Genomic DNA, 22,525 nt, shown 5'->3' on the forward strand with positions numbered 1-22,525 from the left:
TCCCCCTAGTCACCTCCGCGCATGCGCTGAGCGGAGCCGAAGGGCGCCGCCTGCTGGAGGGGCGGGGAGCCATGGCGGGCGGCCGTCCCCGCTCCCCTCAGCGACCCGGCCGGGCCTCGGGAGCTGCCCGGCCTTACCCTGCCTCAGCCGGTGTCCCGGGACGGGTCCCGGACGTCCCTGGAGAGATCTCCAGCATCTTCCCGGGCAGTCTGTGGCGCTGCGGCTGGGCCCAGCGCCGCGGTCTCCCTCGGCGGCCATGCTCCCCCTCAGGCAGCCTGGGGAGGGATGAGCAGCGTCGCTGGTCACACTCACCCTGGTGCTCAGCAGGCCCCCGCGGCCTTCTCCTGGTGCTTTGGGTTCATCCTGCTGCAGGACTTGGGCTTTTTCCCGTGGTAGAGCTCCGTGAGGATCCTGTCAGCCCATAATCTCTCCAGCCTGCCCAGGGTCCCTGAGCGGCAAGCGTCCCGATCGTTAATGAAGGTGCTAAATGGGACTGGATCCCAGTACCCGCCACCAGTGACCGGCCTCCAGCTGGACATCGTGGCGCTGGTCACCACACTGATCCCTGGCCCAGTGGTGCCCCCCCCCCACACACACCTTTGCCAACTGCAGGTCCCTGGGTTTATATGGCAGATAAAACATGCCATGGGACAGTGGGATATTTGGGAGGGGTCTATTACTCTGTCCTATTAACGTTACTAGCACATTTGAGAGCTGCTGAGCATTAATTTGGCACTCTCAAAACAACGAGCCACAGCAGTTCCCAGCCAGCAGCTGAGTAGTAACAGCAAATTTACAGCCTGTAACCACGAAAATCCATATCATTTAGTGTTATTTTTGCCCGTGTGCCTGAATTTGCATTTTTTTGGCACTGAATTCACCTTTCATTTCATTGCCCCATCTAAGCTTTTGTAACCCTTGGTTTTCATAATGTGGATGAGGATTGCCTGGCTGAGGGGAGATGTACTAGAGCCCTGGATGTGCCAAGGGGCCTGGAGAAAAGATGCACCAGCCTTGCACTGTCTCATCTGCTGTGAGCATTAGGGGGCATCAAACGATGCTAATAAATGGCAAGTGCCGAGCAAGAGAGAGGAGATGCCTGCATAGTTTCACGTGGGGCTCTTCAGAACCACAAATTATCACTACTGGAGGTTTAGGAGGGTGATTAAATGGGAGAAGGGGGCAAGTCCGTGGAAGAGAAATCTTCTGAGGGCCACCACTGATTTGGGAAGTCCCTGAACTGCAAATTACTAGGGCCTGGGAGAAGAACTGTGGGAACACACGAAGTGCTTGCCTCGGCCTTGGTCTTCCCTTGCATTCTAGTTAGCACGACTGTGGTAGAAAGGACAGTGGGCTGTATGAATATTTGGTTGAGCCATTGCATCTGTTCTTCTCTCTTTATTTCCTATGTTCTTATGTGTATTCTTTGTAAAATTTATCATCCCGTTCTCCATCCCTTCTTCAGAGTATTTAGGAATATGCTGGCTAAGGCAGGTCCCAGCCCAGACCCTGAGATACCCCATCTGTAATCTCGCCTGGTTGCAGAAACTGATCATTTGTGTCAGCCCTTTGCTTCCTGTCTTTTAACCAGTTATTTAGCTGTGAAAGGACTTCCTCTCTTACCCTTTGATGGCTTCATTTCTGTAAAAGCTTTAGCTGAAAGCTTCTTTAAAAGTCCCAATCACTTTGCTTTTGTTTTCCTACCCTTTCACAGAGCTGGGAACCTGGGTCTTGGTCTCAGGGAGTCCAGTAACCAGCTAAGTCCCTGCTCTGTGTTGGTGCAGCCAGAGCTTTAATTCCTTCACCGCCCTTTGAAATAGTCTGGCTCCTGGCCTCCTAGTTCACATGGTTTGTCTGCAGAGCCCCATTCTGCAGCACAGATGACAGCAAAGGGAGTTCACAGATGGTGAAGAACCCGGAGATGTTCCTACCTGGGAGCTCTCTATAGGGCTGCATTTGTATGCTAGTGAATATGCCATTTTCAGACCACCTTTTGTCTGCACTGTCACATTTCTCTCTCTGTAGCACTTTTCTTCCAGCTCCTTCAGGAGCCGCAGAGCCCTAAATGCCTTGTAAATGAAATGTAAAATCCTCTCTTTTTCTCTTTGCAGTGGGAAGGGGACCAAAACCGCATGCACAGTACAGCTGCATCTCTCAAAACACCTCTTGTCCTTCTTAATATATTCCTTCTCACATTTCATGACTTGTTACCGCATGAAGGCAGTGAGAATTTTGCTGTTAAAACTGTTGCCCCTTCCCTCCCATCTGCTTCATGCTTATTTGCAGTATTTACAATGCAGCAAACCTCGTAAGTATTGCATAGTGGAGCCATATGGCATCCATAGGTAACAATGCTGCTTACAATTAAGCTCCTCTGCTATGTCAGACCAGTGGGTAAAAAGCAATTCATGACCGAGAGTAAAAAAAACACAACTGAACAAATCAAAACAATTAATCTTGCGGTGTTCGAGGCAATTCCCAAGAGCATGGCAAGGAAGGTTAACTAAAAGCACTGGGCTTGATGTGAGTGCGTGGAAAATGATTTTTAGGGAGAAGGCACTTTGATTCACCTCCTTTGATTATCTGTTTCTGGCAACAGAGATGTTTGCGCTACTTATCGCTGAGCTATCCGGGATATTCCCGTCCCTTTGGATTTTAATGCACACATCAAATTGCACCACAGCAAAAGGAGCGTACCAAAGTGGGAGGGTTTTCTTGTCTTCAGATAACTCTGTTGCTGATAGAATGCTAAATGCTTTAGTAATGCTTTGAGTCATAAAAGATCATTAGCGCTCTGAGGCCAGAGAAGGTTAATAAGAGAGCAGATGTTGGGCTGAGTCAATGGCCGGGTAAGAAAAGAAATGGGCAAGTTGTCCCTTTAACTCAGCTTGTGTTCAGGGGATAAATTCAGCCTGCTCAATGCTCGGGCCTTGACATGGCAAAAAGCAGCTGGAAGGAATAATGGATGAGCTGAACCAGGTGCTGAATTTCTCTGAAGAAATGCAAGAGCCAGACTTTGAAAAGAATTTCTAAGCCAGCGGGTCCCTGCCTGTGACAGCCAGTGGAAAGAGGGAGCCTGGAGCCCGGTGCGAGAGGCAGGGCTGTTCTCCGGGGGCGGCTGCTGCCTGCTCCTGCCATTGTCCTGTTACTCAGACGTGTCACCCTGCCGTAACCTCGGTCCTCACCCCTCTGCCATTAACAGTGCTCTTTTCTGTAGGAAAACTCGGGGAAAACTGGTTTCTTTCGGTCGCGCTAGCAATGCGGACATCTGACATTTCTTTTCCAGCTCGCCCATTGCTTTGCAAATGAGCAGCAACACCAGAGCTGCTTATGGTTCGCTCCTAATTTCAAACATCCCTGCCTGCCGTTGTGTTTGGACTCACGCTTCCCACTTTCAGCAGCTAGCAGATCTGCCCTGTGCCCGCTGGAAGCGGGGGTTAGGTATTACACCGGCCGGCACAGGACCTCGCCATCTTCCTCGGGGTCTGGCTCAGAAACACAGAGGGTAAAATAGCCAAGTAGCAGCCAGGGAGCGAGGAGTGTTGGCTTTCATGTTCCCGTCTTCTTTAGCTTGGCAGCAGTTGGGAAAATCACTGCTGATGAAACAGAGTCCTGCAGGTATTTACAAAGCCTCTAGTCTGTGATTCCCCAAGGCCACAGATCATAGAATAGTTTGGGTTGGGCTGTAGGTACAAAGCGCCAGGGAGGAGATGGGGAAAATAAATACGAATTTAGATGCCCGAGGACATGGTAAAACAGCCGTTGACACCTGAGCTGCCTTTAAAAGACAGACACCTTCAAAAGAAACAAACACCAAACAGCATCAGCGCCTACGACTCCCTCTTTTACCTTCTCCTTACACTGGTTGCATGAAGCCAAATACATGCTTCAGGGTGGGGTTAGTCTCACATCTGGGTATTCACTGTCCTGGAAGATTTCATGGGGGACTGATACAACTGGGACAGAAGAAATACAAGGTAAATAGAGAAAATAGGAAGGGCAATGATTTTTATTCTTTCCCTTTTCAAATCTTACTTTTTACCTATTTGTATACATATATACATATATATTCCCCTCTGTATGTAGCAACTATTAAAAATGTAGGAGGAAATTTAAAAATGTAGGAGGAAATTATTTAAGAATTACCATTCTGTCAGCCCCCAGTGAAGGTGAAGCTCGTAAACCTGTTTTGCAGAGGCAACAACTCTGGCAGAGGGACAGAAGAGCAGGCCTGACATTTCTGATGAGAAAAAAGCAGAAGCATTGCACTATCACTGAGCATAAGACTGGAGGGACCCAGAGAGGTCGTGTAGATAGAGCAACACCTGCCACCAGGCAAAATCAGCTCAACTTAAACCCTTCTTGACAGATGTTTGTCCAACCTGTTCTTAGAAACCCTCAGCGACGATGACTCTGCACCCTCTCTTGGCATTTCTTTCCGGCGCCTCATTATCCCCGCTTTAGACACTTGCCGCTGATGTCAAATCTAAGTAATCCTTTGCTACATTTAACCATGGTTTGTTTGCTGATTGCTGGTGGCTGTGAAGAATAATTTACAGCATTCATAAAGCAAGGGGAAAAAAAAAAAAAAAGAGTTTTGATTCAATTTTCAGGTCACCTTTAAAATTCACTTTACCATTTTGAAGCAAAATGCCTGCTGGCTCTCCACGAGGGGTCTCCAGGCCTTTTCCAGCAGAAACTGAAAAATCCCTGGGAAAAATGCTGAAACCAGCAGGGATCCAGCAGCAAAGTCATCTCAGTGAGGAACCGCTGAGATCCTGAGGCTGGCTGCAAGCAAAATGGGATCAAAGCAGGCAGAGAAAACGCTGTCCTTCTCCTCTCCCAGATGCAGGTGTTTGGCTCTCTAAAGACACTGCTTTCTGCCCTTCTCATCCACCATCATCCCCTCATCCTTCACGCTTCTTACCCTCTTCTGACTCGGTTCCTCATTTGGCCCCATCCTGCTTTTCTTCTTGCCTCTCTGATCTTTTCCTTCCCATCCTCCCAACTCTTGCTCACAGAGCTCTCCCACGGTTCCCTTTTTTCCTGCCCTCTCCTATTTCTGCCAATCTTACCTACGACATACTCTCAGCATCCCAAGGACGATACAGACAACTTCAGAGACCCACTTCTCTGCTCCACATCTGTATCCCTGGCCTGGGTCACCACGCAGAAGCAAGAGCTCTAAAGCTGCAGAAGAATCTCCTCATCTTCTCCCATATCCTTCCTGAAGTCTCCTCTTTTCCGATGTCTGCACAAAACTCTAGCAAGTTTGGCTCATCTTGTGCTAAACCCTGCTGTCTGCCATGCCAGCCAGTATTGTCTCGCTGTTTCTTTGTACTCTTCTACCCAACAGATTGTCTCCATCTGCTGTCTCTTGCCTTGCAGTTAAATTCTGAGCTCTCTGAAGCAAGAACCGTATTTTCATGCTGCGTTTTTGTAGCACGTAGCAAAAGGAGGTCTTCATTCAAGATCGAGACTCCTGGGTGCTTCTGCAGAATGAATTCTAATTCATTTAATAAATGCAAATTGGATATGTAGATTGGAGCAATATTCCTGAATCAAGAAATATTGGGGAGTGAGAGAAGCAAACAGCTTACCCTTCAGCCCCACCTCTGTCCATGTGAAGAAGTGGTGTGCTGGAGAACACAGGATCATAGAAAACAGAGCTGAGAGGGACCCAGGGGATCGGCAATCCCACAGCTTCGCCGTATGGGAGAGTCAGCAGTTCCTGCCACCCTGAGAGGCATCTAACCCGCTCTTGAGGGCCTCTACAAGGAGAGCTGCCCACCCTCCCCAGGCAGCTTGTCCTTGTGTTCTTTCTCCTTACAGTTAGGAAATACTTCCTAAGGTCTCTGCTGAACTGTCTCTTCTGGCAACTGAAGTTCACCTTTTTGGGGGGTCTTCTGACATGCCACCACAGATCCTGCTTATTCCCATCGTTTTTGAAGACGTCTTTACACCCTTTGAGACTGTTCTCATCCCCTTGGTCTTCAGGTCTCCACACTGCCCACCCCACCCGGCAGAGGCTGTCTTTTCTGGATCTCTCATCTTTCTTCTTGCTTCCCTTGAACCTTCTCCCATGGGCTGCATCTTTCCTGAAGTAAGTGGCATGCCTCAAACTGGAACCAGTCTTGTAAAACCTTATCCAACCCTTGTGCTACCTAATAGATCTGAGGTGGCTTTAACTAGTTTTCTAAGTGCCATAGGATGAAGTTCAGAAAATGCCTAACCAATCCGTGTATGCTTTTAGTATTCTCATTTATTGCAGTTAACACTCTCTTGGTGGAGAAGAGCACAATATCCTATTTATTGTGGTAGGCACCTGCTTGCAGTTGACATTTTTAAAGACCAGTTTTAAAAAAACCCAAACTGTGAAATCCTTGAATTCTCAGCTGCCTTTGTCAGCAGCCTTCCTTCTTCACTGGGTCTGGACCAACACTCTCTTGCTCGTTCTCCTCCTGCTGATGTAGTCTTTTCTTCTTCCTCTTAATGATGCTTGCTATTTCCATCTCAATTTGTGCCTTGGCCTTTCTGATGTTTCCCCACATGCTTATGCTACTCTTATAACTGTCCTTAGTAATTTGACCTAGTTCCAGCTTTCTGTAAACTTTTTTTTCTTGAGCCTGAGGTCACTGAAGAGCTTGCAACATAGCCAAGCTGGTTCCTACTACATTTCCTATTGGGATGGCTTGTGTGTGTGTTGTTTGCACCGTTTCTTTGAAGAACTGCCAGTTTCCTTAACTCCTTTCACTTTTAAACGTGCCTCCCATGAGATCTTACTTACCATTTCTCTAAGTGTCCCGGGGTCTCTTGTCTTTATTTCCCTTTTCTTCCACATCTCTTCATGGGGGTTGTGAGCTTGGTCACTCCACGCTCAGTCTTGGCCAACTTGCGTCCTGCCTTTACGTTTCAAATCAGTCTCCAGTGGCTGATCGCCATCGCTGCCTGCAGGCGTGCTGGGCTGCCTGCACCCTGATCTCTTCCTCTCCCAGCAGAACCAGTTAACCTAAGCTGTGTGCTGGCCAGCATGGCCCAAAGCAGAGACAAACAGGGCCTGCCGTGGTTAAAGCCATCCCCAGAGCTTCACTAGCGTCAGCAAACGCATGCCCAGCTGTTCTTTCCCACACTGAGCATTTTACAGTTTATGAAGCTAAGAGGATTTTGCTTTTCTCCTCTCTTTAAATCCAATGTAGAGTCAGTTTAATACTGGATTCGCTCCCTGTTACAGTAAGACTGAGAATAATGGAGTAATTGGTATTTCCCTTTACTAAATGCTGAGGTCCTGATGCTTTCTGGCTATGCGAATACCGGTTAAGGGCTCCTACAAGCCAGGAGGCAGCCCAGCAACGGTGGGAAGACCTGGATGTCAGCAGAGGTGCTCTCACAAGCTCCCCACGGTGACCTACAGGACATGTCTTCTCCCAAATGTGCCTCTTGGGTCACCAAGAAGCATCCTGAGCTCCCCGTGCAGCGGTGCTGTGCTGGGGGGTTGGCAAAGCAGCTCCCAGGGATGCTCCAGGATGCTCCCACCCCACCAGCTCCAGGTATCAAATAAATCCCCAGCCTCCACTCTCAGGGAAAGCTCCCAGCAGCTTGGGGAAGGACGGCCAAACCCTGAGTCCAAAAGTAGCAGCGTTCCGCACCGAGGGCATTGAGCACGGCTCGGGGTCCGCACAGCCTGCTGGGGACCACGGAGCCGCCGATCCGACCCCTTCTCCCCTCCTTCGCTCTCCCGGCCAGGGCTCAGCCGGTGAATCAGGACTCCGGCTATTTTGTTTCAGGCAGCCGGAGCTTGTCAAAAGGAAGAAAGGCTCCTTGTCTCGGGGTCGTGGCTCTAATCCTGTTATGTGTCTGTAAGAGAAAAGAGGACGATGGAGCGAGGAGCACAGACCTGGTGCCGATGCCAATTCCCTTCCCTTCGCACCCAGCGTCCCGTGCCAGCCCTCGCCCAGCCACAAAAGGCTGCCTCCCCTCCCGGCAAACTAACCAAGCATTTAAATTTAATAGCTGTCCGCAACCTCGCCGTTTCAAAGTGATTAAGCATTTGATTAAAGCCCATGTGTTGCTTTGCTGGCTGGGAGGCAAATTCCTCCACAGGGCCCATGAAATCGGCTCCGGTGACCGGCACGGCACACGGCGGATGCTCTTTGCCGTCCCCCCTGCTCTCCCCGTGTCAGACGAGGTGCTGACAGGGAGCCTGGCCCCTCGGGTAACCCCAGCTGCCCCCTCCATCCCGATGCACCCGTGCGTGCAAACGGTGCTCCTCCCTCCGTCGGCGCTCCGGCAAAGCCAGACCAGGAGGAGAGCCCGCGGGCTGGGGACGTGCCATCGCCCAGGGGAGAAACCGAGGCACGGCGAGGGACGCTGAGGCCAGAGCGAGATGGGGCTCCAGGGCTCGTGGCCGGCTGGAGCGAGATCAGGAATGGAGGTTGTGTCTTCATGCAGAAAACAGGAGCGCGCCGGATAGGTGAGTAGGGTCTGAAGCAGGGCGCACAGCAAGGAGGGGAATTATGGGGGTCAGACCGATACCCCAGAGCAGAGGGACAGGGGGACAAATACCCCCAGCTCTCTTAACGTGTGTATTATGAACAGAAGCATCCTTAGACCCGCTTAAATCCTTGTGACCCAATTTTGCCCTGAATCCCGATAAGTCCCTACAGCCTGTGTGGGTGAGCAGCTGCCGCCGAGAGTGCCAGGCTGAGGATGACACCCGTCGCCTCGAGTCTTCCTCGGGTCCACCCCTCGCTGCTCTTAAACGAGGGGTTAACACCGAGGAGTTACCACCTCGGCTTTGCAGGGAGGTTGTTTCCCCGCTGCCCTTCGCTGCCTACCTTGACCGCGTGCTGGGCTCCTCTGAAAGGACGAAAAAACGGGTGGTGAAGGATGAACAACCCCAGTTGCTACTTTGGCCACCTCGGAGGCTCCCAAGGTGGGCACCTCTGTGTCGAGGCAGGGCAGATCCAGGATGGATGGGCTGTGCCATGCCGGCAGCACGACGGAGGGGCTGATGCCGTGCCAGCCTCATCTCCAGGGTGGGCATCATCTGTGGTGGATGGGCTGTGCCGTGCCAGCCTCATCTCCAAGCAGAAGAAGGAGCACGGCAGGGACAGCGGCTTCCCCGAAGGGTGAAGGCTGCCCCAGGAGACTTGCCTGCTGCTGGCCAGCAAAACAGGGATGAGGTTTCTCTGTCTGGTCAGGAGACCAGCATTATGCCAGCTACTTCTTCTCTGCAAAGGAGATTGTCTTCTCTCCCCAGGCAGCGTCCGGCTGGACCCGCAGGTGCCGTCAGGAAGGATCCCAGTGAGGAGCGGACCATTTCCAGAGCCCACCATGCAGCCGCACATTCACCGGTTGGACTCGCTCCGTGGCCGCCCCATCCCACCCCACGTCTCCCTGCATCTGGCCCCACCGACTCCCTCCAAGGGCGGCTGGAGACGTGGGGTGGCCTCCTCCATCCCCGCAGTGCCCATTCCCTCCTCTTCTCTGCAGCTCCACAGGCATTTCTCACCCACAACCCCATGTCATTCCTCATCCCCTCCAACATCCCCTTCCTTATGCATGCCCATAACCATTTCTTCTCCTCTCGATCCTTGTCCTGGTTTCAGGAAGAAGAAACCTGACTTTCCATGAGGCTTTCTCAGGCATCAGCACCTCCTCTCTGCTCAGCCAGGCTCCTGCTCCCCCAACACATTGCTCTCCCCCCGGGCTTGGCCCCAGCCATTTTTTCTCTCTGTGTCCGTGCTGCCCCGGTACTTTATCCACAGTTTTAGCTGCTGTAATGTCCAGCTCCGTGCTGGAAGGGGACTGGCAAAAACCAAAGCCTTGATGGTGCTGGTCAGCCTCTCGCTCCGCTTTGCTTGAACCCCAGGATTGTCTGCCGGCTCCGACTGCCACCCCTCATTTTTTAATCTCCCCAAGTGAGGTGAGAATTAATTATTTAGCAGCACGCAGAAAGCATTGGGAACATCTAAAACACACTGAGCTGCAGCTTTAGCTCCTACCTGCCCTGGGGAGATCGCCGGCTGCATCCCTAACGCACGGCACGCTTAATATTGTATGTTGATTAATTGCTTCATTTCCTCTCTCCCGAGGAGCTGTGAGTTTTGGCTCGTGGGTGAATCCGTCTCTGGAAGAAATCGGCTCCTGCGGGAAGCAAGAGGGAGCCACGGCCGGAGGGGAGGGTGGTGGGAGTGCTGGGGTTCCCTGGGCAGAGACCCTCCCGCTCCACGCTTGGTGCTGGGTCAGGGTGATGGCAATCGGAGGGGACTGCTTCTGATTTACACCGGCAGAAGCTGGGCCGGTGTCGCCAAAGCTTCCAGGGGTTTTGCCGGAGGGAAATGAGGAGCTGGGGAGTGACGACCCCGGGGCGTTTCGGCTGCAGAGCCCAAAATCCCACCGACATCTTGGGCAGCTCCATTGAAAGGAGGCGGTTTGGGCAGGAGGTGGCCGGCAACACGCTGACGGTGATGGCTGCACCCCCTGTGCACCCATACCTTGCGGGGGGGACCCCATGATGGGGACGGGGATGGAGCAGACCCTGTGAGTACCCCAGGCACCTCTACCAAACATCCTGGGGTGTCCCAGCTGCACCCAAGCGTGTCTGGGATGGCAGCACCCCGCAGGGTCCCCGCTCTGGTGGGACATGTTGCAACCCTGGCGTGGCAAAGCCAGGGAAGGGGGGGACTGGGCACCTATAGCCAGGGAAGGGGGGGACTGGGCACCTATCACCCACCCTGGGTGATGCTCAGATGGGAGCTGGGGGAGCAGGGACCAAACCTGCCGTGTCTGTGTCAGGAGATCGCAGGCACTGGCAAGAGGCTTAACTTTAAAAAAAAAAATGTTTTATTTCAAGATCTTCCTTTTTTTTTGTTGTTTTTACCTGTATTTCAAAAAAAGTGGGGTAAAAGTACAAAAAAAGTCAGTTGCGGAATGGCAAAGGTTTAGAAATCACAGCGCTGAACTAACCCAAGCGATAGACACGGAGCACAAACCAAACACCCCCACGACACGACGCGGCCAAAGACCATTTACGGCCTTTGGCTTTGTATTATTATTAATTAATTTTTGTTTTCCTCTGTACAAAACACACCAAAGCATGCCACGGAGCGGGAAAAAAGAGATACCAGACGGGGAGGAGACAGGAGATTTGTACAGCAGGGGATGGGAGGGCTGGCTCCCGCTCTCGCCTCCTTCTCCTCCCCTGCTCACGTCAGGTTGTTCTGCAGACAGTTGAGCTCGCCGCTGTCCTGCTCCCCTTTGCCGTCGTGCTTGGGCGACGTCGAGTTGTGGATGTTAAACGGCTCCTCGTCCTTCAGGCAGGATTTCAGGGAGTCCTGCAGCTTGTGGGGAGCGCTGGGGTCGTCCTGCCAGGAGAGATGGGGGAGGGAGGGGGGGGTAAGGAGATGACCGTGCCATGGGGGACACCGTTGCAATGGCTGGGGGGGGGTGACCCACAGCGGGACCAGGTGAAGGCACCGCTGACACCCCCAGCATCCCAAACCGGGCTCTGCCTCCTTACAGGCAGCCCCTGGCAGCAGGCAGGGCTGCCCAAAAGTGAATACAAATGTGTGTCCCCCCCCTCAGTACACATCTCGGCGTGGGGGGACATGGACCTCACAGCACGGGGAGGGGGGAGCCGGCGGATGAGAGGGTCAGACCTGCCTACGGTGACTCGCTGCCGTTCCCTGCCATGGGTTCCCCACCTTGGGGTGCCTCCAGCACCCAAAGCTGCTCGCCAACAGCACCCAAAAGAACCGCATCGGTCACGGGAGCCATCCCACCCGCCACCCCCCCAGCCGCCCCCGCCGTCCCCCTCACCACCCCATTTCTCTTCCCATTTCCAGCCCGGCTCGTCTCATCGTCCCCGCGACAATTAGCAACTCCCCAAGCGGCGCTTGGCAGGAGGCCCGAGGGGTTGGATTTATTGCAGTTGGTTAGCGTACAGCTGGCCCCGCCGTGCCGCTGACCGGATCTGCCAGCGGCAAAACCGGGGACGTCTCTTCCCGACGTCCCCCCATGGCTGCTGGGAGCATCTTCTCCCCGGGGCTGGGCTGCGCCCCGAGTTTTTCCCACATCCATGGGGAGAGCAGCACCCGCCGGCACTGGGGCTGAGCTCCGGCTGTGTTGGGTAACGTCTGTGCCGGGATGGTCCCGGCATCGCTGGTGGGGCAGGATGAGCCCTGGCATGGGGGTCTGCGAGGGCGGGATGGGCCGTGGCTGGCGGCGAGGCACCCGCTGGCATCGTAGCAGTTACGGTGCTCCCGGTGACGTACGGCGAGCGGCCGATGGATGGAGACACCCAAGGGCCGGTATCGCACAGCCGTGCTCATACGAGGACGGGAAACCTCCATCTTCTGGGCAGTGACCCTGTGAGGGCTTCCCAGCTCATCCCGGCTCATGCTATCGACTCCACGGCAAATGCCACGGGATGGGCACCGAGCTCCATCGCCCGGCACAGCGGCTGCACCACACGTCCCCCAACAACCCCTTTCCCAGGGGTGTCGACTCCGCTGTCCCCTCCGCATCCTCGGTACGCCGCATCCCAGGCACCGCGCTGCCGGGGAGCGGCACTGAATTCATCCCAAGATTCATCCTTTCCACAGCGGGGAGCGAGCCAGCTCTGGGAGCCTCCTGCCAGGGTGGCCGGGCCGAGCGGTGGCAGACGCTACGGCTGCTAAAGGTGGTCGAAAGACGGGGAAAACCGGCGGTGGGCTAAGGCAAAGGCTAGAGGGACCTACGCTCCTCCTCCGGCTCACGCTCGGCAAAGACCTTCACTTCTCTCTGTTTTGATTCGAAAGATAGGAGGTTGGAAGGGCAGCCCCGGGGGGACGTGGGTGGTCGCATCCTGACCACGCCAGCAGCATCCCGGAGCATTTCATCCTCCAGCATTGCCCGCCGCTGCCGGCCATCATCCGCCGGTCCTGCCCTAGAGCGATGCCACAGCCGAGGAGCATCGTCTGCCGGAGCCGCGTCGCACCGGCTGTCCCCTCCCTGAAAATGCCGGCACAGCCACCCCCGTCACCCGCACGCAGAGCCAAAGCCACCGGGTGACTTTGGATGGTGGTTCCCCAGGGACTCATAGGAGCAGGAGGGGATGGGGCAGGGGGACAGCGGGGTGACACCGACCCCCTGCCTGGCCCGGGTCTGGTTTGGGTAGTCGGGGCAGGATGAGGCATGGCGGGACCTGACAGAGGGGACGGAGCGGTGGCCACGGTGGGATGGGGACAGGGGGATGCAGAGGGACCCGGCGGTGAGACCGTCACCCAAGCAGTGCCAGGACCACGGATGTGGGGGGACAGACGGGACGTTACCGGACAGAGGGACAAGGATAGGACAGCAAGCAGGAGCGGGGGGACGGTGCCGCGAAATCCTCTTACGTTTGGGTGGGAGCCCTCGGCGATGGTGGAGAGGGAGAAGTTGTCGTTGTGCAGCTCGGACGGGGTGCGGTATCTGCCGGGGGGGGGGGGGGAGAGGAGAGCACGGCGGTGAGACTGGGGGTGCTGCTGCCGAACACCCCCCACACCCCTAACTGCGTTTTGGGGTGAACCCAGTGTCGGGGGGGTAAATGCTCCCAGCGCTGGAGGCCTGAGGGTTAAATGTCCCCAGGGATGGAGGTTTGGGGCTAGATACCCCCAGATCTGGGGGCCTGGGGGCTAAATGCCCCTAGCCATGGAGATTTGGGGGCTAAATGACCCCAGCTATGGGGTTTGGGGCTAAATGTCCCCAGCTATGGGGTTTGGGGTCTAAATGACCTGAGCGCTGGCATTTTGGGGGGCTAAAAGCCTTTCAATCTGAGGGTTTGGGGGGGTTAATCACCCCCAGCTCTGGGAAGGCGCAGGCAGGCGAGCGGTGAGGGCAGCCCAGGGCAGGCAGGAGCCGCGGGCTCCCAGGGCCCGAGAGGGAGACCCATGGGCTGGCAGGGAGTTTCGCTGCTAATTACACTTGGCACTCCCAAACACTAATTAACAGCTCATTAGAGACTGAGGCTGGGAGGGCTCTCTCCTTCCAGGCTCCAGTGAGGTGGGCAGCAATTGCTGGGGTGGTGGTGGTGGTGGGGGATGACCCCAACCTTTGCCCACGCCAACCCTGTCCCCCCCCCCCGAGCTCTGTCCCCAGGGACGCAGTCGGGACCATCTCCGGTGGCCCCTGGGCAGCGTGGAGAGCCCAGCCGGTGGCCCCAGCTCCCAGTGCAGCAGATTAACTGGTGCCAGTCAGGAGCAGCTTTAAAGGATTAACCGTGGAGCAGGAGCCACAAAGCCACGTCCCCGCAGGGCACCCGCCTCCGGGAGCTTTCCCACCCACCGTCACCTTGTCCCCGTTGGCATAGGGGGTCCCGGTGACACCCCACAGGGACGGGACCGCATCCAGCCCCAGTGCCACCACCGGGAGCTGAGACCACCCAAACCGCTGGGGCTACCGGGGTGCGCTACCCTAAAGCGGTCGGGGACAGTTTTAGGGGTGCCGGCCCCATCCTGATGCCGCTTACTTGGTCTTGCGCAGTTTGCTGTTCTCCGTCTTGAGCAGGTAGAGCTTCTTGGCAAAGAAGACGGTGAGCATGAAGAGCAGCAGCACCACGAGGGCGGCCGAGCCCACGGCCACGCACATCACTTGGAAGTCGGTGACGATGGCCTCGCAGCGCGTGCCCTTGTGCCACGTGTAGTCTTGCGTGTTGCATCTGCGAGGGGAGGCGGTTAGGGACCCCCCACCCCAAAAAAACGTGTCCCCGTCCCACAGAGCATCCTCAGGGGACACCGACATCTGTAATCGGGGAGATTACGGGGAATGAGATTAATGCATCCTCAAGGACCACCCTGAGAGGGGTCACCCCCCCCCCCCCCCCCGAAAACGCTGGGATCAAGTGAGATGGGTGACAGTGGGGGATGCCGGGAGGGGGGCCAGGGTCCCCCCCAGGCGATGCTCGTCCCCCCCATCCCATCCTGGCGGTGGTGGGGAGCAGGGTGGCCGTCGGGGACAGCCCCATCACGCCACACATCCACGTCCCCCCGTGCAGGCGGGCTCGGCGCCAGCCGCACGACGCGTGCCGAGCCGTACGGCACAGCCGGTGTCGGCCCTCCCCGGGGCGCAATCTGCCGGGGCCGATTAGCGCGGAGGCCCTGGAGCTTCGGCTGCAAGGCCCTGACCTAATTCCTGCCCAGCCGCCGCTCGGGGGGCAGGGAAAGCCCCTCTGTGTCCCAGTGGGACAGGGCTGTGGGGGTGAAGGGGGACAGAGATGTGGGAATGGGGTGCAGGGGGATGGAGATGCTGGGAATGGGGTGCAGGGGGATGATGGAGAGCCTGGGAATGGGGTGCATGGAGACAGAGATATGGGAACGGGGTGCAGGAGGACAGAGAATCCAGGAATGGGGTGCCTGAAGATGGAGATGCTGGGAATGGGGTGCAGAGGGACAGAGAGCCCAGGAATGGGGTGCACAGGGTGGAGAGCCTGGGGATGGGGTGCGTGGAGACAGAGATGTTGGGAATAGGGTGCAGGAGGACAGAGAATCCAGGAATGGGGTGCCTGGAGATGGAGATGCTGGGAAAGGGGTGCATGGCGGCAGAGATATGGGAATGGGGTGCAGGGGGATGGAAAGCCTGGGAATGGGGTGCATGGAGACAGAGATGCTGGGGATGGAGAGCCCAGGGATGGGGTGCAGGGGGATGGAAAGCCCACATACGCACCCCCCCCATCTCCCCACAGGACCTGGGGTCCCCATCCCTTACCGGCAGAAGGCCCCATGGCTCTCCACCAGGTAGCACTGGCCGCCGTTGTGGCAGTAGCTGGGGACGAGGTCGCAGACGGAGCGGCAGGAGCTGTTGTGCCGCACGTAACCGCTCCGGCACTCAGTGCCGTTCTCCGGCTGGCCCCGCTCCCCCGGCCGTGGCCGCGCCGTGGGGCTGCCCCCCGCCACGCCAGAGGGCTGCGGCGGGACTGCGTCGCGGCGGCCGGTGGGTCGGGGCTCCCGCGGCGCCGGCTGGATGCCGGGCGCGGGCGAGGCGGGCGGCCGGTAGCCATTCTCGTCCTCCAGCCCCCCATCTTCCTCCTCCTCCTCTTCCTCTTCGTCGTCCTCCAGCTCGTCCTCCTCGTCCCCGTCGGCGTAGAAGGAGGTGGTGGGGTAGAAATCGGCTTCGTCGAAAGGCGTGAAGTCGTCGTAGAGCTCGTGGAGGGCCCACGGCGTGGCCGCTCCCTCCGGCTCCCGCCGACGTGCCGAGCCGGCCGGCCCCCGGCCGCCCCCGGGGAAGCCCCCCAGTCCCTCGCCCCCCTCAAACAGGTCATAGTAGTCAACATCGATGATCTCCGAGGCCGTTCGGTCGGCCGGCTGCTCAGCCGGTCCCGGGGTGACGGCGAGGGGCTCCTCCGCCTCCAGCCAGGTCAGATCCGTCCGGCCGCGAGCCCCCTGAGCCGGGGCCGGGCTGGATGAGGCCACCCAGCGCTCTGGGGGACCCCCCGAGTCCCCCGCGGCGCCCGGCACGGGGCTGGGGTCGCCCAGCACGGGGGTCCGCGGCGTGGCCGAGCCCCCGGCCGCCAGCAGCGGGTCGGATTCGGCCGAGTTGGTGACGAGCTGCGGGCCGGGGGGGCTCGGCGGGGCGGCCGTGAGCCCCCCAAAAACCCCCGGGCTGGGCAGGGAGGCCGGTGTGGGCCGTTCACCGCTCCCCGGTTCCTCGGGGCTGCCGAGTGCCACCGCCGCCGTCCCCCCGTTGCCAGGCCAGGTCACCGCAGCCTGGCCGTCCTCCATCGAGCCGGATTTGGGGGGCAAAGCGCTGGCGTCGCCCTCCGCGGTGCACCCCGCGCACCCCTCCGGCATCGCTGCAGGGTCCGTGGTGGCGGCCGTGCCCCCCTCGGGGGGCTCTAGCTGGGGTCCCGCCGGGGGCCAGCCACCCGCCGTGGCCCCCCCGGGGCTGGTGCTGTTGTTGGGCCCCCCCGAGGGGTCTCTGCTCGCCGGGTCCCACTGCGAGGGGCTGCTCTCCAGGGAACCCTCCCAGCCTCTCCCCTCGGCCTCGCTGGCGTTTTGGGGGGGCCACTCGGATGCTGGAGGGGGGACAAGGAGAGAAAGACGTGTCAGAGGTGCCCCCCGCACTCCGGGGAGGCCGCGGTGGCCGGGGGGGGGTCCTGGCGGGTCCCTGCCTGCTCGATCTTGCGCCCACCGGTACCATGACAAGCCATTGGGGGGGGGGGGGGAGGCTGCACCCCAAGTCTTTTACAGCCTCTCCTGGGGACCGAAGGGGCAAATGCCACAGCAGCTCCCAGCTCCGTGCGTCCCCCTGCACCCGTGACAGCCCCAGTCATCACCCCCCAACTCTGCGAACCCCCCCATCTTGACACAGCTCCCTCCCCCCAGCCAAGCTGTCCCTGGCCCGGACCCCCCCAGCTGCCCTGCAAGGGGATCCAGCCCTCCTCGGGCTCCTGCAAGTGCCCCCCATACACATAACGGGATCCAGCCCTCCTCCGTGTCCTGCAAGTGCCCCTCACACACACAATCGGATCCAGCCCCCTCTGCAATGGAATCCAGCCCCCTTACAGGGGGATCCAGCCCTCTCTGCTTCCTGCATATGCATCCCATAACCACAAGAGGATCCAGCCCCTGCAAGGGGATCCAGTCCCTCCTCCAAGGGATCCAGTCCCTCCTCAGGCTCCTGCAAATGCACCCCGTACACACAAGGGGATCCAGCCCCCCCCCCCCCCAAAGGGATCCAGCCCCCGACGAAGGGATCCAGCCCTCCTCAGGCTCCTGCAAATGCACCCCCGTACATAAAGGGGATCCAGCCCGCTGCAACAGGCTCCAGCCCCCCCCTCCCCGAGGGATCCAGCCCCCTTACGAGGGGATCCAGCCCCCCCCAAAGGCATCCAGCCCCCTTACGAGGGGATCCAGCCCCCCCCCAAGGCATCCAGCCCCCTTACGAGGGGATCCAGCCCTCCTCCGGTCCCTGCAGATACACCCCATACACACAAGGGGATCCAGCCCCCCCCCCCAAACCATCCAGCCCCCGGCAAAGGCATCCAACCCCCGCCCCCCCCCCCCGCAAGAGGATGCAGCTCCCTGCAACGGGATCCAGCCCCTTTACCGGGGGATCCCCCCCACCGCCCCCGGTGCCTGCAGAGGAATGCAGCCCCCTCCCCCCAACTCCCCCAGCCCCCCCCCCCCCAATGCACCACCCCCCTCCCCAAAAATGACCATCCCTCGCCTGCACCACCACCCAGCCCCCCTCCCCCGGCGGGCAGGATCCGGCCCCATCCCGGGGAGCAGCCCCCCCCCCCCCCCCCGGTACGTACCGAGGGCTCCGATCGCCAGCAGCAGGGCCAGGGCGAGGGGGGAGCGGGGCCGGGCAGCCGCGGGGGCCATGGCGGCATGGAGGGGGGACCCACGGCTCCGCCAGCGGGGCCGGCACCGGCAGCGGCTCCGCCCGCGCCCCGCCGCCGCCTCCCGCCGATCGGCTCCGCTCCGCTCCGGGGGGGGACGGGGGGACGGGGGGGACGGACGGGGCCGGGCCGGGCCGGGCTGGGGGCGGGCGGGAGGCACCGGCTCCGCCCGCGGGACTGGGGACGCCGCCGCCGGTAGCACCGGGAGAAGGAAACGGGGGACACCCCCCACCCCCCCCCCACCCCACCCCTACAACCACCACCCCCCCCGGGGGGATCCCACCCCCACCCCAGCACAGGGATCCCTCGCTGACACCCCCCGCCAAAAGTGGTCCTGCATGGGGGGGCATCCCTGCACCGGGGGACCCCCCCCCACACAACCTCCTCCTGCACCGCGATCCCTTGCCGAACCCCCCCCCCCCCCCCAAAACTGCTCCTGCGCAGGGGTTGTCCTTGCACCGGGATCCCTCACTGATTCCGCCCCCCCCCCCCCAAATCTGCTGCTGCATAGGGGGGGCATCCCTGCACCAGCACTGGGAGCCCCCAACCCCTTAGCACCAGCATCCCTCACTGCCCCCCCCCCCCCCGAAAAAAAAAAAGCGCTCATGCATGGGGAGCATCCCTGCACTGGGATCCCTTGCGAACCCCCCCCCCCCCCCCAAACTGCTCCTGCACAGGGTTATCCTTGCCCTGGGATGTCCCTGCACCACCCCAGAACCGGGATCCCTCACTGATCCCCCCCCGCCAAATCTGCTGCTGCATGGTGGGGGGGCAACCCTGTACCAGCACTGGGACCCACCCCCCCCCCAGCACCAGCATCCCTCACTGTCACCCCCCCCCAAAAGTGGTCCTGCATGGGGGAGCATCCCTGCACCAGGGGACCCCCCCTTGTACCCCACCAGCACCAGGATTCCTCATTGATACCCCCCCCCCCAAAAAAATGCTTCTGCGTGGGGAGGGGGGCCCATCCCTGCACCAGAGGATTACACACACCCCCCCAGAATCCTCAACTGGGACCCCCACCCTGCACCCCCAAGGCACCCACCCATGCACAGTCCTGCAGGGGGCTGGTCCCCCCCCCCCAACAGCAGCGAGGCGAGGGCAGAGCACCAAAATCCCGGGGTGAAGCCATCGCCCCGGACTCACCGTGGGGCTGTGGCACAGGGCAGGGGGCTGCGGCCGCTCGGACCCCCCCCCCCCCAGGCGAAGGCCCCGGGGTCAGGTCAAACCCTCCTCATCCCCTGAGTGCCCCCCCCCCCGCTACGGCCATGTCATCGCTTCCCAGTGCCAAACTGGTCCAGATGCCACCACGGCCTCCATCACCCATGACCCATCCACGCGGGTGCCATGAACATCTCTCCAACAGGCTGGGGGTGCAGGCAGGGGGGGTGCAGGCGGGGGGGGGGGGGCTGCTCCAGGCTGTGGCCCAGCACAAGGCGGGGAGGCCAAGCCGACGCAACGGCTGGATCGAGCGAGGGAAGAGCCGGGAGAGGAGAAGCTGCGGAGACGTGACCAGCGTAGCGATGGGGCCGGGGAGAGCCCGGAGGGGCCGCGGGCAGGAGCCCTGTGGCGTGCACGCTGGAGCAGGACCGAGCGGACAAGAACGTAGCGGGGGGGAGCCAGGCACACGGACGGCTTTGGGGGTGTGTGGGCACGGAGGGACCCCCAGGACCCCCCAAGCCTCGGGCTCTGCGGGTGCCACTGCCGACCCAGCCCGTCGCTGCCCCGAATCCCACCTTTGCAGGGGATGTCGTGGCTGTGCTGGGGAAAACCACAGATGTAGGGACACCCCGAGCTGTACCCGGGGAGAGGGGGGGCTCAGCCCAAACCCATTGCATGGAAGAGGAGCTCGCCTTTGCCATCCCTGGCCACCTCGTCCTCCCCGGGGCCGGCGTGAGCTCCCGGCTGGCCGAGGCTTTCCAAGGTCACCGTGTGTCCTCCTCCGCCCGCGGCGTGGGAATGTGCCGGCCACGGCGGCTCCCGCATCCCGCGCCGGGGAAGGATGCTCAGGGCAGGGCCGGGTGTCCTAGGGAAGCAGCGGGTGCTCCCAAAGGAGCCCATTTCGGTGCCCCCCAGGCCCTGCGTGGGACCCACATCAGCTCAGCCGCCGATGCACCACCCCTCGCCCATGCCACCCTGTCCCACGCAGAGGGGCAGCCGTGGGGACCATGTGCAGGGGGGGCTGCAGGGACTGGGGGAGATGGGCTGGGGGTCCCCTCTCCCCCTCCCCAGCAGCCACTGTGCCTGGCCGGGCTCCCCGTGCCGGGAACAAGCCCCGCTCTGTCCCCGCTCAAAGGGGGATTGAAGGGGCTGCACCTGCTTAATATTCCCCGCGCTTCCGCCCCTGGATGCGTTTCCAAGGGGACCGGCTGAGGGGCCACCACGATGGATAGGGGGACACGGCCGTGACAGCCAGGGAAAAGGGTCAGGAAGAGGCAGCGGGGTCCCACGCGCTGCCCAGGGCAGGGGGTCCCTCCGCTGGGTCCCCGCCGTCGCAGCAAAAGGCCGAGGGAAGACGGGTGGGATCCTGGGGATGGGGACGATGCTGAGGAAGACACACGGGGCAGGGAGATGGAGCCTGGGCAGGGTAGCAGCACCCATCCTGCACCCAAAGCCCTTCCCCAGCACCGGGGCAGGGTGCTGGCATGCGGCAGCGATGGCTCGAGGTGTTAACGCTCAAGCGGTTGGTGCTTGTTCAGCCAATGGAAGCTTCCAGCACCCACAGTAATTCCTGGGGGCAGGAAGCTCGTGGGGCTGTCAGGGACCCCTGGGGACCACCTGGAGCCGGTCACCCATGACCACGTTCTGGTCGGGTCTTGGATGTCTCCATGGCTCAACCAGCCCTCGGAGCAGCCCGTGCCGGTGTCCTGGAGCACCAGCTCCTCCTCTCCGATGGGGTTGCGTGGCTCTGGCCCATGTCACCTCGCAGCCGTGGGGCACCTCGTCTGGGAGCATCCCCCCCCGCCCCGGCCCGGCCGCAGAGGGGACATCGTGGCTGTGGTCGACCGGCCGCTCACTGGTGTCCCCTCAGGGTATCAACACCCCAAAAGCTCCAGCCGCAGCCAGCGTCACCCCAGGGCTCTGAGCGCCGCAGGGAGGAGGGACCTTGCCCTGGATCCCATGGAATCCATGGGGGATAAGGGGGTGTCAGCACCCCCCACCCTGGCTGGAGGCTGCTCTCCCCCAAAGTCCCGGGGGATGGTGCCCATCGCATTTCCCCACAAGACCACCTTCACATGGGAAGAGCCCCCCCTCTCCAGTACAGGCTCCACATCCATCCCTGCAGCCCCGGCTCCAGATCAGCCCCCCCGCAGCAGGCAACCTGGCTGGGCAAGGTGGGGACGGAGGGTCTCGCCACCCTCCGTGGGCAGAACTCAGCTGCTGCTTCAGGGAGAGGAGGAATGGCGGTCGATGCCGTGCACCAGGCAGGGACATCTATCTGGGGGATGAATTTTGGAGCCTCCCCCCTCCAACACCCCTGGGACACACAGCAGGCAAAGCGTGGAAGAGCCTTAATGCATCAGGCTCCATCGCTATAGTGCTTAAATTTAGGACCAGACAAGGCAGCAGAGCCCAGCGCGGGTGTCGGAGCCATCTCGCGAGTCTGCTGTCAACACGTTTCCTACAAACCTGCCTCAGGTTTGTCTTCGTTGGAGGCAGAAGCAGCAGCAGAGGGTTGGATGAGGAGCGGCAGGACAGACAGACAGTGATGGCTCTTCAGTCTCGCGGAAGAAATCAAGTGGCAGCTCCCTCCTCTCGGGCAGAACCGTCTGCTGCCACCGAGTGCATGTTTTTTCTGGGGGAGTTACTCAAAATATTTAAGGCGAATTAAAAGATTATGAAATGCAGCCACACTGGCAAACCATTTTGGGTGTTTCTGGAGGAAATCACTGTGAGCACTGTCCATCTGTCTGTCCTGCGAGAGGGTCACATGCGGCTGGGGACGGATTTCACACCAAATTCCTTCTCTGCCTGGTTCAGTGCTGTGAGCTGAGCTTGCTCACGGGTCTTGCCCTGCTTTGGAGGTCCCCAAAAACCCACAGGAGGGGCTTCGCTCATCACCCCCCCGCAGCCCAGCTCTACTTCATGCTCTTGCCAATACCCGGCTCCGGCTGCCAGGCAGGGGCTGCCCATGCTGTCGGGAGCAGTTGGCTCAGCCCCGCATCC

The 22,525-nt window shown here is 59.7% G+C and overlaps 2 protein-coding genes across 3 annotated transcripts; one reads left to right on the plus strand and one right to left on the minus strand.

The window, feature by feature from the left end:
* The first annotated feature begins 7,301 nt into the window (after positions 1–7,301).
* LOC126037971 (uncharacterized) lies at positions 7,302–10,835 on the plus strand. Its single transcript, XM_049798949.1, has 4 exons — positions 7,302–7,352; positions 8,223–8,470; positions 8,801–8,932; positions 9,260–10,835. The coding sequence occupies exons 1-4, from the start codon at positions 7,302–7,304 to the stop codon at positions 9,621–9,623; spliced, it is 795 nt and encodes a 264-aa protein (XP_049654906.1). The 3' UTR covers positions 9,624–10,835.
* On the minus strand, positions 10,829–18,464 carry CSPG5 (chondroitin sulfate proteoglycan 5). 2 transcript variants are annotated; one of them, XM_049798752.1, is made up of 5 exons: positions 18,272–18,464; positions 15,724–17,029; positions 14,489–14,677; positions 13,380–13,452; positions 10,829–11,366 (listed from the first exon to the last, which is right to left on the minus strand). In XM_049798752.1, the coding sequence occupies exons 1-5, from the start codon at positions 18,339–18,341 to the stop codon at positions 11,208–11,210; spliced, it is 1,797 nt and encodes a 598-aa protein (XP_049654709.1). In that variant the 5' UTR covers positions 18,342–18,464; the 3' UTR covers positions 10,829–11,207. The 2 variants fall into 2 exon arrangements, with proteins under 2 accessions (XP_049654709.1, XP_049654710.1); XM_049798753.1 differs by lacking the exon at positions 10,829–11,366 and adding an exon at positions 12,669–12,783.
* Between the last annotated feature and the right edge of the window lie 4,061 nt (positions 18,465–22,525).

The sequence above is a fragment of the Accipiter gentilis genome, chromosome 4 (assembly GCF_929443795.1).
Source record: "Accipiter gentilis chromosome 4, bAccGen1.1, whole genome shotgun sequence".
Classification (NCBI taxonomy): Eukaryota; Metazoa; Chordata; class Aves; order Accipitriformes; family Accipitridae; genus Astur; species Astur gentilis.

Coding starts and splice junctions, on each gene's coding strand:
- LOC126037971 (XM_049798949.1), top strand. CDS start 7,302: ATGCGAATACCGGTTAAGGGCTCCTACAAGCCAGGAGGCAGCCCAGCA. Junction 7,353..8,222: donor CAGGAGGCAGCCCAGCAACG/GTGGGAAGACCT, acceptor GGGTAACCCCAG/CTGCCCCCTCCATCCCGATG. Junction 8,471..8,800: donor AACAGGAGCGCGCCGGATAG/GTGAGTAGGGTC, acceptor TCGGCTTTGCAG/GGAGGTTGTTTCCCCGCTGC.
- CSPG5 (XM_049798752.1), bottom strand. CDS start 18,341: ATGGCCCCCGCGGCTGCCCGGCCCCGCTCCCCCCTCGCCCTGGCCCTG. Junction 14,678..15,723: donor AGCCATGGGGCCTTCTGCCG/GTAAGGGATGGG, acceptor CTCCCCTCGCAG/ATGCAACACGCAAGACTACA. Junction 13,453..14,488: donor AGCAAACTGCGCAAGACCAA/GTAAGCGGCATC, acceptor CCCCCCCGGCAG/ATACCGCACCCCGTCCGAGC.